The following is a 20,818-nucleotide window of genomic DNA, read 5'->3' on the forward strand; positions in this document are numbered from 1 at the left end:
GCATTTATTGGGATCAAAGGCGCGAAATAAGCAAGAACAATTTTTATTTGAATCATAACACCCGATATCCAAGTTGGGGACCACATACCTTTGCTGGGTCTTTCCTGTGAACTTTTTACAGAGACACGGGGTGCCGCATTCAAAACACAGCTCCGTTTGCAAAATATGGGGGCCCTGAAAAGGACCGTTGAGACCGCTACCAGAACCTATAACTGACGTAACGAGCACTTGACGAGCGGCTGGCGCATAAGTCGTCTTTATGCATGCAGACAGGTGACGGGCTCAGCGCAGCGGATCCCTCGAAGTCACCGGGGCCGTCAGAATCCTCGCCCTGTCTGCGTCGGGGCTCTAGAGTTTGGCGGCCGCGGCGACGAACGACTGGAATCTATTAGTGTTTCCGCGCGCCTTCTCTCTCCTCCAAAACATGAACTTTGCAAGGTGACCAGTGAAATGGTGGCTCTCGCGCCGTCCAGGTGGAAGAGTATTTGACGTGGGCCAAGGTGCCCTCCACCGTATTGATGTGCGCACCATAGTTCGGGTCGACAAAGTGCAGCTTGTGGTTAACGGTGAGGTGCGTGAAGCGAGCGTCATCTGCAAGCTTGCGATAGCCAGCCCAACAATCTGTGATTATTCTTGTTCCAGGGCGGACCTACTTGGCTATTAGCCCTTGCAGGGTTTTAGCGTCACGGGTCTCCACGGGAACAAGAAAGCAGCACCCGCTGCAACGCGCCACACCGCCGAAAACCCACTGGCCAGGCCTTAAATACCCGCGATGGTACTTGTGCCGACCGAACATACTCTCGTCTGGTTCTACAGTCACGCCGTCGCCACCAATCATGTCTGAATGCTTAAAGACGGTATTTAGCACAACCTTCCGACAAAGGCTCGCCCAATCAGTTATTGTCTTACTTGCGATATCAGCCTCCCGCTGAATGACGGCGCACGGTAGGTTCTGGCATCCGGAGGATGATTTTCATGAGTTGGAGAAGCGTCAGGTGCGTGCGATCCTTCGAAAAAGGAACCGCTCCGTACCGAGACCTCGCCCCGGCACTGAACTTTGACCGGCTTCCTCTTGGGCACCTCACGAGACATCCACACACCGCACTCCCCCCCTCCCCTCCCCCCCCCCCCCCCCCCCCCCCCCCGTGTAGCCATCCGCAGATCTAGCGCGGACTTGCAGCTTGTCATCGCAGCTTCGCACTTTGGACACGCACGAAAAGCGCCAGGAGCAGGCCAACGCGCTGAAGCAAATTAATTGCTTCAAGAGGGTCTTTCATGGCGCCAAGAAGACGGCACAAGTTCAACGCCATGGCACTGCGATGCTCGCCTCTGGAAAAATAAAGCGCCGAAGGGGAACTGCGCGCTTCTTTGCATTTATTATATTTATTTCATCCGCCATTTTATACCTCGTGACACAATTCTAACAAACTCATTGGTTGATCTGTCGGACCACACCATCGCGTGACAAAAAAAAAAAAAAGAAAAACGCCAAACGTATGTCCACGGACGGCATCGTCACAGAGAAGGGAGCAGTCGAACCCAACAACAAAATGAAGTAGCAAAGTAAATAAAAATAAAAAAAATAAGAAGGGAGCCGTTGGAGTTGCGGACGGCGTCTTCTTTGATGAGAGGAGCTGCTCTGGCCAGAGCGGCCAGAGCAGCCGTGCTGCTATGGCTGCTCGGAATATTCCTTTTTTATTCTTTTTCTTACTCTACTGGGTGCCACGACCCTTATTTGAAGCTGATTTGTTAAAATAATAACAAACAACGTGTTGGAACGGAGGAGGTAGAGAGTCTTGGCGTCAGAGTTTGACGTGGTAGAAAAGAAAAGAAAATAACGAATGCACAATACATACCGTATGCCAAGACCGTTATACTCCGCACTTGGCGAGGCCTTATGACGCAGCCGACGACCGTTAGGCTATTTATTTTGTTTCTTTAGATTTTTTATCGTGACGACTACTCCACTGTGCCTCGGAGTCTCCAGCGGAGATCCGGCAGTTTTTAATTATTATTATTATTGTCGTTTGAAGGGTACTCTTTCTATGCTGCTTCGTTCCTGACGCCATAAAAATATGGGGCGGGATTACTTTGCACCACGTATAAAAAAAAAATGCATAAAGACGACTTCTGCGCCAGCCGCTCGTCAAGTGCTCGTTACGTCAGTTATAGGTTCTGGTAGCGGTCTCAACGGTCCTTTTCAGGGCCCCCATATTTTGCAAACGGAGCTGTGTTTTGAATGCGGCACCCCGTGTCTCTGTAAAAAGTTCACAGGAAAGACCCAGCAAAGGTATGTGGTCCCCAACTTGGATATCGGGTGTTATGATTCAAATAAAAATTGTTCTTGCTTATTTCGCGCCTTTGATCCCAATAAATGCCGTCGTTGCAGTCGTCCGGCGGTGCTGTTGCTCGCCCATTCGCCGTCGGCGTGCCTCAGCTTCGTTGTCTTTGCTAGCGGCGCACCGGCGAAGGCGGCCTTTGATCCAAATAAATGCCGCCGTTGCAGTCGTCCCGTGGTGTTGTTGCTTGCTCGATCGCCGTCGGCGTGTCTCTGCTTCGTCGTCTTTGCTAGCGGCGCACCGGCGGAGGCGGTTGATCTGACACGCCGCGTTCGGCTTTGGCTAGCAGACGGCGTTCGTAAAATGGCGTCAGCTGTTGCTAGCTTCACGCGGCAGTACCGTGCGTGCTTCTATTCATTCGGTGTTCGTTGCCATGGTGACGGCTAGGAAAGCAGACGAACTTTTTGATGCGGAAGAACGCTGCGGCGCAGCGATACCAGGTGCGTTCTAAGGCCCTTCCCGCATGCTTTTCAATGGGCGGAAGGCGAACAAAAAGAGTTCGAAATAAGGACTTAACGCAGAAGGCTGCATTTCTCCAGCGCCTCATAATTTGACGAGCCTTGCACGAAAAGCATGTTTTTAGACCGGAGTTTGGAGATAGTTTTTTTTACAACAACATGGGTCTAAAGTATCAATGTGCCAACGAACACGCCTTGCAGCTGCACTAGATGATTTCCTCGGGTCTTCTGACGGCGAGACGACGAGCTTCTCACCATCGCCGCGATTACTGGCGATTGCTGCGGTGGCAAGGAGCGCCCGAAAAGCACGAACTTCGTGGAAAGCGGCGCGAGGCGTTTCGATGACAGCGAGGTACGGTATTATCCGTATTATCTGGCGTTTCGTTTTCTTGAACCAATAATGATGGCCAACATATACATGTGGAATTGTCACCCGCTTCGTGAACCCATCGACAATCACGTCCACGATGTTTATTTCTGTGGGACCGTCAAATCCGCGAGTAAAGAAATAAAAGAAATTGACAGCAGACGGGCATCGTGCGCTGACCTACGCAAGAAAAAACGAACAAAACGCGAAGTGACGCAAGGTGGAGCTCGCCGCGGTGCACCGGCGCGCCGCAGTTTGTCCTCGATGTTGCACCGACATCGCGCTGCACGACCGAGGAGCGCTGTGCACTGTGCTGGTTTCAGGGCGATTCCGGTGCGAGTTGATCGAAGATCGATGCGACCACCAAATTTAATCAAAGTCGTGGGTCACTGAAGGCACACACTCAATATTAAATATAGAAAAAAATATGAAACCCATTTTTTGTGGCTTCTAAAAAGCTGTAAACACGTTGATTGAAAAAAAAAAAGTTTCACAGACAACCGGAAGCATTCTGTGCGTTCGTCGTTTCGCGACTCGCGGGGACGGCGATGGCAGCGGACGACGGGCGTGGGACCTCTATTTCAGAACTGCCGTTCGCGGCACCGGCGAATTCTGTTTACCTTTAAAAGAGAAATTTGGGACTGATCAAAATTGGTATTCATTTCGTACGACACGCCCGGCCACCAAGCCGATTTGCACGAAGACGTCGCCGAGCCGTCGCTCCCTTCTCGTGGCTGAAGACATCGCTCGCGCAAACGTCAAGCACGACGTGTCTACTTCGAGTTGAATATGCACGCGTACGATTTCTTTACTAGGTTCGAATGTCCCCAAAGCGTGGTGCTTCCCGACTTCGACCCGGGAGTGCTTTTGCTGGAGAAAAATCGACAGCAAACTTTCCAACTTAGTTTATCGGCTGAATTATTACTAAGGAAAGAGATCCATCAGAGGGGAGATGCTCCAGTAGCTGAGAAGAAGAAGAAGTTGGTCACGCAAGACGTACCAAATATGAGCTCCGAAGGAGTGTCTACAACGGCCCTTGCAGGCCGTGGATTTTCTGTTTCTGCACCCACTGATGAGTACCAGGTTGTATTGCCATCACTGCCGCGCGGAGCGCTTGCTCTGAACACCGTCATTCTTCACTGCGATAGCAAGAACCGCCCGTACAGGATCGAAGATTTCAAACAAGAGCTGGAACGCCTGAACGTCCTGAAGGAAGTGGCTTCGATAGGAGCGTACCAGATGAACCACGTCTGGATCGTAACCCTTCGGTCATCAGCGGCCACGTACAGGTTAGTCTCGGCCAAAGAGCTCACGGTCAAGGGCAGACGGTGTCTCGTCATTGACCCGAGCAACGCAGAGATCAGACTCAAGATACACTGGATCCCTTTCCACGTCTCGAATGATGCGGTACGCAAGGCTATGGAACCTTACGGCAAAGTCACAGAAGTCGCACGAGAAACCTGGAAAGCGGAAGGTTTTGAAGGCATTGAGTCAGCGACAAGACTTGTGCGGATCAACCTCAAAGAGGGAACGACTATTGACGGTATACCACACCAGTTACGGCTGTTTGGAGCGAACTCCTTGATTGTGGTTCCCGGGCGCGCGCCTTTGTGCTTGCGATGCAAGCACACGGGACATATACGTCGTGACTGTCGTGTACCGCTGTGCTCGGAGTGTCACCGCTTCGGTCATGAGTCAGACGATTGTATGAAGACATACGCCACTGCCGTTGGACGCCAAGAAATCGACCCGGTGCATGAACTGTTAATGGATGCTGACGAGGCAGAGAGTACGGCAGCCAGTACTGCCCCTGCAGCTCTCATCACTCCAGGTACAGGTGGGAATGCATGTCCCGCCAAAGAAAAAGAAGTGGCGGCTGGTCAAGAGAAAACCGTTGCTGTACAGAATCTGCCTCTGGCAACTGAAGTGAAAAGTATTCCAGATCTACGGGCATCTGAAACTGAGGAAAAATGCGACCTTGAAGACCAACAAACAAAAGAAGAATCACCAGAAATCGTTGAAGAAATGCCTGACGCAAGTCAGGTAAACAAGAGACCCCTTGAAAACGTAAAAAGCCTGGAGACCGAAGACAAAGACCTTGAAGAGGAGGCCAAGTGGAATTTTGTTACCACCAAGAAAGGACGCTACAATGCAAAGCACCGCAACCGACAGAACTCACAGTAGCTAACAGTGACGGAAGCCTGGTACGCCTACGAAGGAAACCCGACGACAGACAATTCGAACTTACAAAAGCATGGTCATAAGGCAAGTAATTCGGAAACGAAAGGAAAATAACCTCTACGGGTAGCTCGCATACATAGTATCCATAACTTTGAGACATGTGCGAAATGCAAGAACCTTGTTGTTTTGCATCTCTAAATGTTAGGGGACTGAATTCTAGCCGTAAACAGTACCAGTTGCAACGGTTGCTAGCTCAAGAACAACTAGATATTTTAGCAATTCAAGAAACCAAAATGTCTGAAGATGAGCAAGTTGAACGAGCCTTACAACCCTTTCTTTTAAAATACGAAGTGTGTGTCAGTCATGCCGTAGGTACGTCAGCAGGATGCTTCCTCTTCCTAAAAAAATCCTTAAAGCTTACTAATTTGTCGGTAATTTCTCATGACCAAGGTCGTTTCATTGTATGTGATTTCACTATGTCAGATCTGTCCTGGCGAGTTATCTGTATTTATGCTCCAAATAGGACAAGAGAAAGAGAGGTTTGCTTTAACTATCTCCGTCAGTACCTTGAATGTGACCGCATCGTTGTATTTCTTGGAGATTTCAATTGTGTATGCAACGTTACAGATAGGTCGGTGCGTAGAGATACCAATGACAACAGCGCGAACCTTTTAAGCAATATGATCGATGAATGCAACATGGTCGACGTAACGGAAATGAGTGGACGGAAGGGACAGCTTCAGTTCACGCATTTCCAAGCATCCATGCATGCTCGGCTCGATAGGATCTACGTGTCATGCGACCTGATAAGTAATTTTCAAGAGTATAACGTGAAGTCCCTCTTTTTTACTGATCACTGCTTAGTAACGGCGACATTTGGAAAGAGAGCACGGTCGACGAACAAGTTCAAATGGGAACTCTGGAAGCTAAATGCAAAACTTCTCAAAGATGAAATTTTTGTTACTCACGTAAACGACTTATTCGAAAAGTATGCAGGAACAAATAGACAGTGCCTACTGGAAAGGTGGGAGCACTTTAAAGAGGACCTCAAGCAAGTCGCAATTGAACGGTCAACTACTATAAAGTCAAAAGCGAGAGCTAAAGAACGGCAACTGAATAGGGACTTGCACGTGCTTCACAAGGCAGAATGTGAAAATCCTGGTGCTGGGCTAAAGGACATACAATTCCTGAAGTCAGAGATTGAGCTCTTACATCGGGAGCGTTACGAAGGTGCAGTTGTGCGTTCTCGAACGAACAAATTTCTTTTTGGAGAGCAGCCTACAAAACGAGCGTTGGCTTCTGAGAAACAATACGCGCTAGCAAAAGATATCTACGAAATCGAGTTTAATAATCAGATTACAACTGACATTAGCAGTATTGAAAAAGCCTTCGTTCTATACTACACCGAGCTCTTTGGGAGTAAAGTATTACGACCTAACTCAACAGGCTTATGCGGTTTGATAGCGAACGTTCCTCAGTTGCAAGATGACATAACGGAATGGCTCGAAGGACCAATCACGCTCGGCGAAATTGAGAAAGCGGTAGAAGAACTGCCCAATCACAAAGCGCCAGGGCCAGATGGAATTTCATCGGAATTCTACAAAAAGTTTAAAAATCGCAGTTGCACAGCGCTCCTGGGTGTGCTACGAGAAGCGTACGCGGTGGGAATGCTGCCGCCATCCTTCCTGAAGACTCACACCATTTTAATTCCCAAATCGGATGACCCCGTAAAACTGCGAAACTTTACTAACTATCGACCGATCACGTTGTGCAATACTGACTATAAGATATTCACAAAAATACTGACACGTCGGCTTCAAAGTGTTATTAGCCAACTAGTTGGTAGCCACCAAACCTGCGGCATTAAAGGAAGAAGTATACAAACAAATATTCATATCGCAAGAAGCGTGTTGGAATGTTGCTCAGACGAAACAAAGCAGGTTGCCATGCTCCAAATAGACTTGCAAAAAGCATTTGACCGCGTCAGCCATGAAGTTCTTTCGCAGGTGCTGACACATGTCAAAATAGGTAAAGTTATCTTTGATGGAGTAAAAATGGCTTATAAGGGATGCACAACGAAACTCATTATAAACCATAATCTTACTACAAGCATCCCAGTTCTGTCTTCGGTCCGACAAGGGTGCCCCCTATCACCACTATTGTTTGCCTTATACCTCGAACCCTTCTGCTTGAGCATCGCTAAAAGCGAGAACGTTCGCGGTTATAGCCTAAAGGAGGTTGAGGTAAAAGTCTTAGCTTACGCTGATGATATTGCCATTTTTTGCGCTGACAAAAAAAGTATTACCGAGGCGCTTTCTCTAACCAAGGTGTTTTGCAATGAAACTGGTGCAGCAGTGAACTGGGAGAAATGCTCTGGGTTTTGGCATGGCTCATGGGCAATGCGGCCAACCGAATACGAAGGCGTCCGGTGGAGTGATACGCCTTGTAAATATCTCGGTGTTCCACTCCACCAATATCGTAATAGCACATCGTACTGGTCCGAAGTCACTAATGATTTGAAACGGAGAGTGTCAAAATGGCCGAATCGAGATTTGTCCATTTTTGCAAGAGCGACTGCATGCAATATTTTTCTTATTGCTAGGATTATGTATGTATTGCAAGTTCTGCATTGTGCCAGGAAGAACGTGCAAAAAATTCATAGAATCTGTGCTTTATTTGTTTGGAAGTCCAGATCTGAACTGATGAGGCGAGACAACCTCTTCCGACGTATTTCCGTTGGTGGGATTGGCTTACCACATTTGTATGTTCGACAACTAGTGTCGAGGTTTTTCTTCCTCCGAGATCAGGAACAGCCATTTCTTCGTACAATGATTCAGACAAAATTGGCTTGTCACTTCCCATCCTTTTTGGTTTCATCCGAGAATTTAAAACCTATGGTTGCCGTAGGTTTTCTAAAAGAGGTCGTCGACTCTTTTAATTTTCTATCTGCACGATTTTCACGGGAGTACCTTTCCACTGCCAACAGAAAAGACCTTACACGGGCACTCTTGGACATACTTTTTCCAGTACCTATCTATCGCGCCTTGTTCGCAGATGGCCCAGGTCAGGATGTACTATGTCGAGTCAAAAAGATGTATATCCCTCCTGCAGTAAAAACTTTCTTTTTTAAACTACACACCGGAACACTACCTGTGAAAGTATGGATGAAACAAAGAGGAATGTTTGTTCCATGGTCGGTTGACTGTTTATTGTGTAAACAACCAGAAAGTGTTGAGCATGTATTCATTGATTGTTGGGACGCCGTACTTTTTTGGGACATCTTAAAGAGGACACTGAAAAAAGATCTGATTATCACACCCTATTACATTCGTTTTCTTCCAGTTGACAAACATGAGTTGATCCCTTACGACTTATTTGTGCTTCTGGGGCTTTTCAGTATTTGGAAATCCCGCATGGCTGTTAGACACGCGGACATAAACGCCCACACCGTGGATGTATATTTCATTGAACTTGTCACGCAGATTAAGAGTATTTATGCCCCCGCCGAGGGGACCCCCGAGTGGGCACCTTTACTAGACACTCTCATTCAAATGAAGCAGCTGTAATAACATTGTAATGAAACCTTTCTGAAAGTAATTCTTCCATCGGTCACATATGTGCTATAGTTGTTAAAGATCACTGTTTGGGACTCTTTTGAAATGACTTTTTGTAAGTGTCAGTGACATGTTCGTGCTGAACTTTACAAGCCAACGACGCTGATGTGCATTCTTTATGTACTGATTAGAATGAGTGAGAACTGCGTGTATGTCTACCATGTATCATACCTCACGTGTGTTTCATACTTCACCATTCATGTTAGTATGTTGTAAATAGTGTGGCGAATGCTCTTTGTACTTGAACATTTTCAAATATTTCTGCAAACTAAAAATAAACTGTTTAAAGAAAAAAAAAAAAAAAATGCTCCAGTAGCTCAGTGGGAAAGACGTCCGGTTCACACGCGGAAGGACCGGGGTCGATCCCCCGTAAAGCATTTTTTCATTTTTTTTTTTTTTTACAATCATCACTGACGAAACAAACAAAAAAATAACAAACAAATGTTGTGGACGATACCTCGCTGAATTAAATGGTATGGGATTTCCGTTTTGACACCTGCGAACTCAATGTAATCACTTTCCACAAAATGCAAGGAGCATATAAATCAGGTAGCGTCCGCTTTCCTAGGTGCCCGTAAATGTTCTACAGGAATTGCAGCCAGCCATTGGTCCCGATCCCGTTAATCTTTCGGAAACTCTGTCGCACAATGCCCCTTTTTTCGGACGCAGGACATGTGAGCCAGCTCTTCACGCAACATCTTGGGCGTATTCTTTTCGGAGCCCATCATGAAATTCACCACGGGCACTCACTCCTCATCTCCAACTCCTCAATGTACAAAACAACTCATCTTGGAGTACAGAACAACGAGCGGAACAAACATAACTGCAAAAGAATCGCGCGGCGAGCAGTTCCCGCACGCTGCATGTCGTGTCGTCTGCTACGGAGAGGAGAAAAAAAAAAAAAACACAAAAAAAAAAAACGCCTGGTCGGGTGTAGCCACGCGACTTCCGCCGCTCACTTTCTTCTTTCCACTTCTCCGACCTCCGTCGGGTTTCGGTTTCGGTTTCGAGCAGTTGCGTCTTTTGGCTTTATTAAAAAAATACGCTACTCTGTTGCAAAATATTAATTGGGTAGTCCTCCGACACCATAATAAAGCGCCTGGCAAAAAATGAAAAAAATTTTTGGGGGGCTGTCAATGTCCCTTTAAAGGGCTACTCCACCGATTTTTTCATTGTCTCCGATTTGCTTGAAATTTTGCTAAACTAACCAACAAACATCGCGAAAATAGTATCCCAAATATTAGGTCAAAATATTGTTTTTTCGCGAAGTTATTGAATTTACAGTTTTGGTCCTCGCCGTGTTTTTCAAGCTCGAAGTCTCTACTGGCAACAATGAAAAAGTGACGTCAGTGGAAGGCAGGGGTTCACTCTTTGGGCTGTAGATTTCGTTTTAAACTGATTCGAAGCAGTTTCATGGTGTCAAATGAATTCTTGGGAAGCTCGCTGCAGTACCCGCGCTCCAGCACGGAACAAATGATTGGCATATTCTATTTTTTGGCTGCTTGCTCGACTGGCAAGCCTGCCTGCCACTGACGTCACGGCCCTGAAAAGCGCGCGTATATTTGAATGTTGGTTTTTGCATCATTTTCATTTGCCGATTTCGCAATAACTATTATGAATTTCGCGATTCTAAATAGCATACCGGAGAGAGTAAAGGCCGGGGAGTCAGAAAGTATAGTCAGTTGAGGTAGCTCGAAAAATCGGTGGAGTACCCCTTTAATAGTGCTGTTAGTCCTTCATCTAGGTTTAAGTTCTCCATTATGTCCCACAGGTTTCTTTGGTTCACATTGTCATAGGCACCCTTGATATCCAGAAATGCCAGCCAGAGCTGTCTGTTTTCTTTTTGCGCTATTTCTATACACTGTGTTAGAGAAAATAAATTGTCCTCCAACCTTCTTTGTTTTCGAAACCCGTTCTGTAATTCGCCCAGTATGCCCTCGCAATCTACCCATTCCTCCAGTCTGTTCTTTATAATCTGCATTACCAACCTGTAAATAACCGGTGTCACGGTTATAGGACGATAATTCCTAATATCAGACTTATCTCCCTTTCCCTTATATATCATACTCATCCTACTAAGCCTCCATTCATCTGGAATATTTCCTTTTGTTATCATGGTACTCACTACCTCCCTTAGTTTTGCCTTAGATTTAGGACCCAAATTCTTCACCAGCTTGATAGGGATACCATCTGTGCCTGTCGACGTGCCACTAGGGACTCTTCGTTCCGCCTTTTCCCATTCTCTTTGTCCAAAATCCGCGATGTCACAAACTGGACTGCTACTTCCTTCGGTTCTCCTATCTTCCACATGTAACCGTTCCCGAAATTTCTCCTCCATCACTGCTCCTATATATTGTATCGCATCATCTCCCTCTAATTGATCTCCCTGATGCGAGAGTATGAACCTCTGTCTAGCTTGCGTTGTTTCACCGAGTGAGTTCAAGTGCTCCCAAAACTTCTTGGCAGCGTTTCTATCTTTCTTACTTACATTACTCATCCATTCCTCACCCTTTCTCTGAATTTTCGCATTGATCAAACTGGATGCCTCTCGGCGACATGTTATAAAATTGTCCCATTTTCTTTTTACTTCTGTTTCGGACTCCCCACTACGCTTGGAATACCTGTGTTTTTTAGAGGCTTCCTGACGTTTTTGTATCGCTTGCTTCACTTCTTTGTCCCACCAGCTTTTTGGTCTATGTCCTTGCTTCCCCTTTCGTTGACTCAACTTTGTCTAGTTCTAGAGCAAAAAGCCTAGTTAGGCTCTCATAGGTCCAATCTGTATGCCGGTGCCCTGAAACTGCTGCCTCTATTCTTTCAACAACTATTTCCAACTCTTTGTCGCTGCAGAAAGTTTGCTTTGAATTATGTTGTCTAGTTTCAGGATTTACTTCTCTGGCAAAATTCAGCTTAATACGTTTGTGATCCCTACCAAGACTTTTGGAACCTTCTTCATCTATTTTCATTACTTGTAACTTACCATATATTTTGTGTGACATGAGTACGTAATCTATAGTTGAATGCAGATTGCCAGTTTCCCAAGTTATGTGCCCGTCACACTTCTGACTGGTATTACATAAAACTAAGTCATGTTTTTCCACCAGTTCTAGTAATATGCTTCCAGTTGAGTCCGTATACCCATCCAGACCCTCAATATGGGCATTCATGTCTCCCATAATAATTATTTCGGAGCCTTCCCCTAGTTCACTAATGTCTCTTGATATGCAATCAATCATTTTTCCGTTTTCCTCTTTAGCACCTGTCCCTGTCCATAAGTAAACCACTCCAAGGACTGTTGATTCCCCAGCGACTTTTCCTTTCAGCCACAAATGTTCGGCGCAATCCTTTCTGATCCGTTGAAAGTTCATATTCTTCTTAATAAATGCTCCAATTCCACCTCCCTTCCTCGTTCCCTCCATTCTGTTGCATTCTTCCCACACATAGTCAGGGTTGCAAGGTGGCTGCTCCATGTCTCTGAGATGTGTTTCCACAAACCCATACACCATTAAATCCTCCTTTCTTAGTTGCTCCTCTACCTCTTCCCATTTTAACCTATTTCTACCACCCTGCATGTTAATATATCCAATGTCTGATTGTGCTGTTTTTTTATACCTGTTCTTATGTTTTCTCCTCTTTTTAACCCTGGGTGCCTCTCCTGACTTCGTTGGGTTTTCATTAGGTGTGTCGTGTCTCGACCTCTGGCGGCATTTGCTTGAACCACCAAACTACGTTCTCCCACGTTGTCCTGCTACGGGCAGCGATAACCGTTTTCCTCCAGAGATCCAAAATCAAACAAGATATCATCAAACCATTTCGTAAACACGACCGATCTTCGAGCACGGCGGCATTTAGGTCAGCCAAAAGACAGTCTCACAGGTCTCGGACGCCTGCATTCGAACGATAAGATACCGTCAGGTGCGGTGAGCGTTGTTTACGGCGTTTGGTCTGGTGGGATTCTGTGATCTGTTGTTGTTGCTTTTCTTTATAAACGTTTGAGCTCTATCATGTTTGCGCGATATGTGTCAGTCAGACTACTAGCGCTTCGACAGCCAAGCTGTCGCGGTGCGGCCCCCGAAGCCAGACCAAAAGCATCGCCACTGCACTCCTCAGCGGCTGCGATGAGTTTGCCCAAGGAGTACAAAAAACTAGTCTGTACGAAGACGTCGCCGAACTTCAGGGAAGCGGTATCTGTCGTCACGGTGCCCGCACCCGCCTCGCTGAATGCCAACGAAGTTTTTCTGAAGACCAAGTACGCGGGCGTGAACGCGTCTGACATCAACGCCACCGCGGCCCGGTACGGCGGGACCACCAAGCCACCCTTCGACATCGGCTTCGAGTCCGTCGCCGAAGTGGTGGCCGTCGGCGCCGGCGTGGGACACCTAAAGGTGGGCGACGCCGTGGCCACCCTCAACTTTCCGGAGTTCGGTGCCTTCGCCGAGTACCAGCTCACCGAAGCCACAAAGGCGTTCCCGATCCCAGCAGCGGTGCCCGAGGTCATCCCGCTTCTCGTGAGCGGACTCACCGCAGCGATGGGACTGGACCAGCAGGGCAGGATCAAGGAAGGTGAAACGGTCCTCGTCACCGCAGCCGCCGGGGGCTTAGGTCATCTGGCCGTGCAGTGGGCCAAGGCGGCCAAGTGTCACGTGATAGGCACGTGCTCCTCGCCCGACAAGGAGGTCTACCTTAAGAGCATCGGCTGCGACAAGGTCATCAACTACAAGACGCAGGACCTCAGCACCGAGCTGCAGAAGGCCTACCCCAGGGGAGTGGACGTGGTCTGGGAGACTGTAGGAGGCAAGACTTTCGACACCCTCCTCAAGCGGCTGGCCAGAAGGGGGAGGCTTGTGGTGATAGGCGCCATCTCGGGGTACCAGAACAGCGACAAGCCCTTCCCGGACGTGGATCTCCACGACCTCCCTTACAAGCTGCTGAGTCGTTCGACCAGTGTGAGCGGCTTTCTGCTGTCGGACTATGCTCACCTGATACCCCAGTACGTGGCCAAGCTCACACAGATGCTTCAGGAGGGCAGGCTGGTGCCCAAGGTGGACCTTGGAGCCAACGCCGAAGGCGGCGAGCTGCTGGGTTTGGACGGCTGCTTTCGAGGCGTGGAGTACCTTCACTCAGGGAAGAGCGTCGGTAAGGTCGTCGTCAAAGTGCACGACTCCTAGCCCGGGCATGATTGGCAGATGGCGGTTCCGCATCACCCAAGGACTCCATTTTGGGAATCTAACTGCTGCGGTAAAATGTCTGGAACTTCAACCAGTCTCTTTTCATCCTAAATCAAACTGTGCATCGAAAGTAGTCCCGAGGTAGCAACAAATTTCACAGGGACCGGAGTGCCGTGCCGTCGCGATCCTGGCAGTTGGTCGGTCGTAGAAGTACTGACAAAAGAGACGAACGACCTCAAGTGTTGCCGTCATCGCAGCGACATCTGGCTGCTGAAGCTTCCGTGGACTGTCAATCTGGATAGTTACCTGCAGCGGAAAAGGCACCAGTCGTTTTCACCTTCACTGCTGCCTACCGCCAGGATTTCAGCGGGCAACTATGTGACACAAGCGTTATGTCGTCAGGTAGAAATTGAGAGACCACAAATGAGGACGTAGTAAACGCACACCGGTCGGAGTCACGTTCCAGGCACCGCAGTTATGGCAAACACCAGATGCAGCGACTGCCGCTGCATCTGGTGTTTGCTGAAAGATTTAAGTACAATTTATGCCCCCGTCGCACGGGCGCTTGAAAGAGGCCTATAAAATTTAAGGACGTTTCCATTACTCATGATTATAGCTCTGAGCACGTGGAACAATGGCTTGCACCGCACAACCCAGGGATCCTGGGCTTAATCCCTGCCCATTTCGATCTGGTTAAATACGGAAAGCAGTTGTGTATCGCTGCTGCGTAGTGCGTTTTAATGACCCCAGGCTAGCAATCATACTGTAAAGGCTCAATTTCTCATCTACGGCAGCAATGCCAGACACCATTTGGGGCCGACTGCCTTGCCGATTTCAAACAAACACAGTTGCCTCACCACACTTGAAAGCTATATTTACACCAAACGGATTTTGTCTACCTCCTTTTCTCTAGTCCAGATCTCGTTCCCAGTGTGCATGTGAACGTAACACTGGGGAGAATCAAAATGGTATTTCTTCATAAAGCACCCCTTCAAACTTCTTGTTCTCAAGGATGACTCAACTTTTTTGGGGGATAGTCGAGGAGCTTTCCACTTTCTTGTTATTGTTGCAAAAAGCGACTCGGATATGTACATGCTAGGCTGTGTGGAGCTCGGAGCTATGCATCAATGCATGGCTCGTGACGTGCTCGGTCACTAGCTGCATGCAGTATAGGTGAAGGCAGCGCTAGGCAAGGGGAGAAAGGGCAAACACTAGGAAGGCTGGAGACAAGGAGAAACCTGCTCTTCCTTTCTCCCCTCGCACTCCACTGTCCTCTTCTTCTGTCTCGCCTTCCTAGTACTCGCCCTTTCTCTTTTCGCCTGGCGTTGCCTTCACTTGCACTGCACATAACTAGTGACACGGAGTACAGTTGTAGGGTCAATTGAGAAAATTTCAAGGTTTCACTTTCAGGTTCCGAACTTGGGAATCCATGTATTGTTAATTATTCGTTTGTTACAGTGTCGTATATTTGCTTGAAAAAAAATTCTGAGGATACCTAAGCACTTCTTATGACTTGTGAATGCGAAAGCATTCTCGGCGCCGAGAGAAGAAGCGGCTACAGCGCTGGCAGGAAGTGCAGCAGTGCACCGCGCAGACAGCCCTGGCCCGCTAGCGACTGCTGCGCTGCTGGTTAAAGCACTGATGGGAGTGTAAAGCTCGGCGCGGCACTTACTAAAATTGTGTGTCCTCTCATCATCGCCCTAGCTGCGGGTACCAGTTAACGAAGTTGTACCTGAAAGCGCAATGCTAGGCCTAACATCCGGCCAGTGCATACCTGCGTCTCCCCCTGGCGTCGAACAGCTGCATGTACTGCTTGACGACATTAGACCTCAAAGCATAACGATAGGCCTAATGTCAGGCCAGTGCATGCCTGTGACCAACCCCTCCCATTGCACTGCCAGCAGTTCGGCTGGCTCCTTAGCAATGACGACACCGTTGCTATGGAGCCACACGATGCGTAGCAGCCAATGGGAATTTAGGTGCCGTTTCTCTGCTACAAACAATGCCAGCTTGGCTCCATAGGACCAGTTAATGCTGTCAGATTAAAAAGGAAAATAAAGCCAGAGGAATGTGGCAAAAGGTTCCGGAAGTTGCTTGGGCTTCACTCGCCACAACTCTGCATCCAAGGTTTCTTTTAACCAACATGCTTTCAATATTTTTTGGTGGTCATAAAACTGAAACACTACATTTGATTGACCCTAATTTTTTTTAATTAAGAATTTTATTTGCAAATATTTTTTCTTGGTTGTAGGTTGTAATCCTGTAAAAAAATCTAGGACCTTTGAAGTGCAGATATCGGGGATCCTGGGCTTGGTCCCCGCCCCTGCCCGTTTTGATCGGAGTGGTACTCGTACTGGCTGTTCATTTGTGTAAGCAATACTGCATGACATGTGTTGGAGACATAAGATGCGCGACCATACTGCCCTGGCCAAATTGCTCATCTACAGTGGAGACTCCAAGCACCCCTTGAGGCAATCCAACTTTTCACTCTAAATATTCATACAGGAAATTTGAACATGAAGAAACACTGCTTAAAATTATCTTGTCGTCATTTACTTGGTTCCAAGATGCATCTCTAAAAGCAATTATGCAGATGTGCCAGTCAGCCTTAGAAATTATGTCAACAAAATGATAGATATGCAAGTTGTTGTTGTCGTGACTTGCCAAAATCCTTTGAACAAAAACAAAAAACAACAACAAAAAAAAAACGCATCTTCACGTGGTGAATGATGTTGATTGGGGCGAAGCTCTGGTGGTGCTTGTCTGCGTAGATGCTGAGCCGCAGCATGCCGAGCCTTTCGTTCGTTTTCATCCATGTCACGCTGCAGTCAAATGCTCAAATGCGTATATAACCACGTTCAATACCAGACATTCTCTTTCTGACATGGATGAAAACGAATGAAAGGCTCGGCATGCTGCGGCTCACCATCTACGCAGACAAGCACCACAAGAGCTTCGCCCCAATCAACATCATTCACCATGTGGAGATGCATTTTTTTTTTTCCCTACACGAGCATGTGAGCTCACGAGCAGGAGCACGTGCACCCGACGGCAGACGGACATACGGACATGGCTAGCCCCCAAAGACCTTCGCCCCTAAAATGCATTGGAAGCAGCGCTCTTACTTGTGCAAGATTGCTCGACGAAGGTAGTGGCCTTCACATGAACTGAGAGGATGTTTATTGCCACCTCAAAGAAAATGCATAGTGCTACCTTTCGCACCTCACTTTTGATGTAGAGGTCCCTCTGCCTACAAAAATTTCCAAAGAATTCGTGGACTTCGAGGTACCATAAACCATAAAAAAGTCTCAAGAGTTCTCAATTAATATTGAGTCCACAAACAAATGTCTGCCTGCACGATCGCCGTCTTGTTAACAGACTAAGGCACGAAGTTAAGAGTGGCACGAGTGTGCTTGTTGCGTCCGTCAACCTTAGCGGAGCATTTCACAACTGGTACGTATATTATTGCACCATCCGTTGCGGCGTTGTCCCTCGCACTAGCTGGGATAGTACATTGATATTGTCGGTTCTGCAGCATTCAGATACGAAATACTTGGCAACCTTTACCTGCGACACCTTGAAATTTTTGCGGACTTCGTAACCCAATCATTGGTGTATTGACACTTCCGGACCACGTCCCGCGTAGGATGGCTGCTGTGCCTGTCCAGAGCTCCAGCAAATTCAACTTCGTAACCTATTGCAATCCTCCCTTGCACTGTCTGTTCAGAATCCGACTTTCTGCCCTTCTTCCAGATAGAGAACGTGGCAAGAATGCGGGACAGCAGACCTTCTCATATCGGTCTTGTCTAAGGATGGCGAAACTTTTTAGGAAGGGCGAGGTTCAAAAGATTGTAGTATTCAAACTATTGATCTATGGATTCGGTAGATGCCAAACTTTCTGATCCACCGACAGGGCCACGGGTCGTCAAAATGGGTCCTCCAGCGTATCCTTGAGGAGGTTCCTCGAGCTTGCAAACTTCCTCGGTTGTCTCTGCCTCCAAGTAGCTTTCTTTCAGTGCAAAATTTTGTTTTAGAAGATCCGAGCCATCCATTGGAGCTTGAGCATGCAGAAAATTCCCCCTATTGTAAGTGACAAGGTGAGAACGGGAGGGAGATTTGGTTGTCTCACCTCCAGCACCGGCTTTCTATACCTTTGACTACGCCTTGACGTCTCATGCGCTTCGAGCGCACACGTGCAGCCAAAACATGGCGGAAGCTATGGGGAGTGTGCTGAAAGCTTGGTGTTCCAAAGACCTGCCTTGCTGTTCTCACCCTGTCATTACTGCTGTACAAGGTCCGCAGGCTCCTGCACTGCTTTATAGCACCAATGCCAAGACCGTGAGGCAACTCCTCGGCCATCAATCGAGACCGAGATTGGTATTCCTCAAGCAGAAAGAAAAAAAAAGAAGTTTGAGAACCCACAGTTGACGAACTTCCAATGGCATCTGAAAAGTTTCACGATTGAAAACCTTTACAGAATTTGTAGTCTGTGGGTTTCCAGTAGTATTGTATGTGTGCCAGGGTGCACGCTTTTGGACATTTTTGCTCTGGAGTGTTAAACGCAAAAATTTGTTTAAATCAAAGCATGTTCGAGTTGACCCTCGCAAAGCTCTTGGCGTTTTAAGTGAAACCTTGCACAGTTTGCGAGATCCTTAGCTTTGTCTTTTTATAAACAGGAAGAAGCCCACTAAACGGGAGAGGACGTCGTATTCATCTAGCGACAAGGTGCGGTCTATTCTTGCGGCAAAAGTCAGCTAACTTCTGCATTGTCCCAGCCGATACCGGTCCACCATCCCAATATGAATGCTGTAATGTGGACATAAACAAAAATGTAAAATTTGAGTGATGCAAGAAAAAAAAAACATTTAAAATAAATGCAGAGTAGTCCACCGGATTGTCACCAACTACGCACAAGCTCACAAGCTTTGGCGATTGTAAAAGCCAAGAAATGCCCACAAATGTAAAACAAAAATTTGCTTTCCACAGATAGTTGGTAAAACTAAACACCAAAAATCTTACTGATCAGCTAGAGTTCAAAGAATGTAAATGGCAGTCATAATAACAATAACATCAAGGCTGAAGCAACCAGTGAAACATTTTTAATTCATACTGTTGCACTTCTGCTCGCTTCTGTGTACAGATGCTAGCTTATTTACTTTGCTTTTCGCCGATTTATGTGTTAGTATCATTTTCATGTTGACTAAAGGCCGATTAATATCTACTATTTTACATCGCGAAAATCAACAAAATTATAGGGGGACACTTAAGACTGCTTACATGTATACCCGTTTTCACCTCAAGAACCATAGTAAAAAAAAGTCCGGCGCCACGCGGATCATTACTAATTTCCCCCTTTATGTGGATAAGTAAGAGATATGTAGGTGAATGTTAGATTATATGCACGTTATCTTATCCAGACGAACACGCTTCAATCGCCAAAAGCATCGGTTTTTCCTCCGATAGCCAAATCTCGTAAAAACTATTTCGCGCCGCGTATGAACATAGCGCAAAACTTGCTTTTTTCTTGAGGTGAAAACGGGTATAGAAAGGCAAAGCATTATAGTTCCACGGGAGAAATGTTTTAGAGTAATGTTTCTACACGCATTAAAGTTTAGGACGACGTCCTAGAGATTGACGCCCAGTACGGCATCAAGAGTAACCTGTAGAACGACGTCAAGGATGGCGTCTAGGACGAGGACGAGGACGACATCAAGGATGCCTAGAGGACGACGCCTAGGCGTCAAAGTCGAGAACAATCTCAAGCATGGCATTGTCCTTGAGCATATGATTCAGCGGCGCGTGCTTGATGACATATTTTAGAGCGCAGCTCTTAGGCGCCCGTTCCCGGCCTGAGCGGCGTCGCCGTCGGCGTAACCGCGAGGAACCCTCATGAGGGTTACGAGGGTTGCTCTCACGAGGGTTACCCTCACGAGGGCTACGAGGGTAACCCTCACGAAGGTTAGTTACCCTCAAAAGGGTTACCCCCCGAGGGTTATGAGAGTTACACTCACGAGGGTTACGAGTTACCCTCACGAGGGTCACGAGAGTAACCCTCACGAGGGTCACGAGAGTTACCCTCACAAGGGTTAATAGGGTTACCCTCACAAGGGTCACGTGACCACCCCCCCCCCCCGGGCTCACGTGACCTCCCCAAGGTCACGTGACCCCCGTTGACGTCACCGGCATCCGCATCGTCATCATCACTGATGACGTCACCGGCATCCACATTGTCATCATCACTGATGACGTCACCGGCATCTGCATCGCCATCATCACTGATGACGTCATCAGTGACGTCACTGGCATAAGCATCGTCATCGTCACTGATGACATCACTGATGACGTCACCGGCATCCGCATCGTCGTCACTGATGACGTCATCGGCATCGTCACGTGACCCCCCACGGTCACGTGACACCCCACGGTCATGTGACCCCCCCCGCGAGCCGAGGTCACTTGACCCTCCCCTTAGTACCCTTCCCTCCTCCTCCTCAAGAGCTGCGCTCTAATTCGGCGTTACAGGGAGTTGTAAATGGCTTTCATTTTTTATGGCCATCTTTCTTGCACAATGACGCCGCTTATTCGCACAATAGGAAAAGTAAGGCTTTCAGCTTAAAATTTATGCCAAATTGTGTCACCAAAAAATACCAAGCATAGAAAACTTATAGTTCATTTAATGCAAGACGGAAAACCC

The 20,818-nt window shown here is 47.4% G+C and overlaps 1 protein-coding gene across 1 annotated transcript; it reads left to right on the plus strand.

Moving 5' to 3' along the window:
- Window positions 1-12,640: 12,640 nt before the first annotated feature.
- On the plus strand, window positions 12,641-16,213 carry LOC8027403 (prostaglandin reductase 3). The gene has a single exon (XM_002408106.5). The coding sequence runs from the start codon at window positions 12,961-12,963 to the stop codon at window positions 14,122-14,124; it is 1,164 nt and encodes a 387-aa protein (XP_002408150.3). The 5' UTR covers window positions 12,641-12,960; the 3' UTR covers window positions 14,125-16,213.
- The last annotated feature ends 4,605 nt before the right edge of the window (window positions 16,214-20,818 follow it).

Source organism: Ixodes scapularis, unplaced genomic scaffold (assembly GCF_016920785.2).
Source record: "Ixodes scapularis isolate PalLabHiFi unplaced genomic scaffold, ASM1692078v2 PGA_scaffold2__306_contigs__length_199485367, whole genome shotgun sequence".
Classification (NCBI taxonomy): Eukaryota; Metazoa; Arthropoda; class Arachnida; order Ixodida; family Ixodidae; genus Ixodes; species Ixodes scapularis.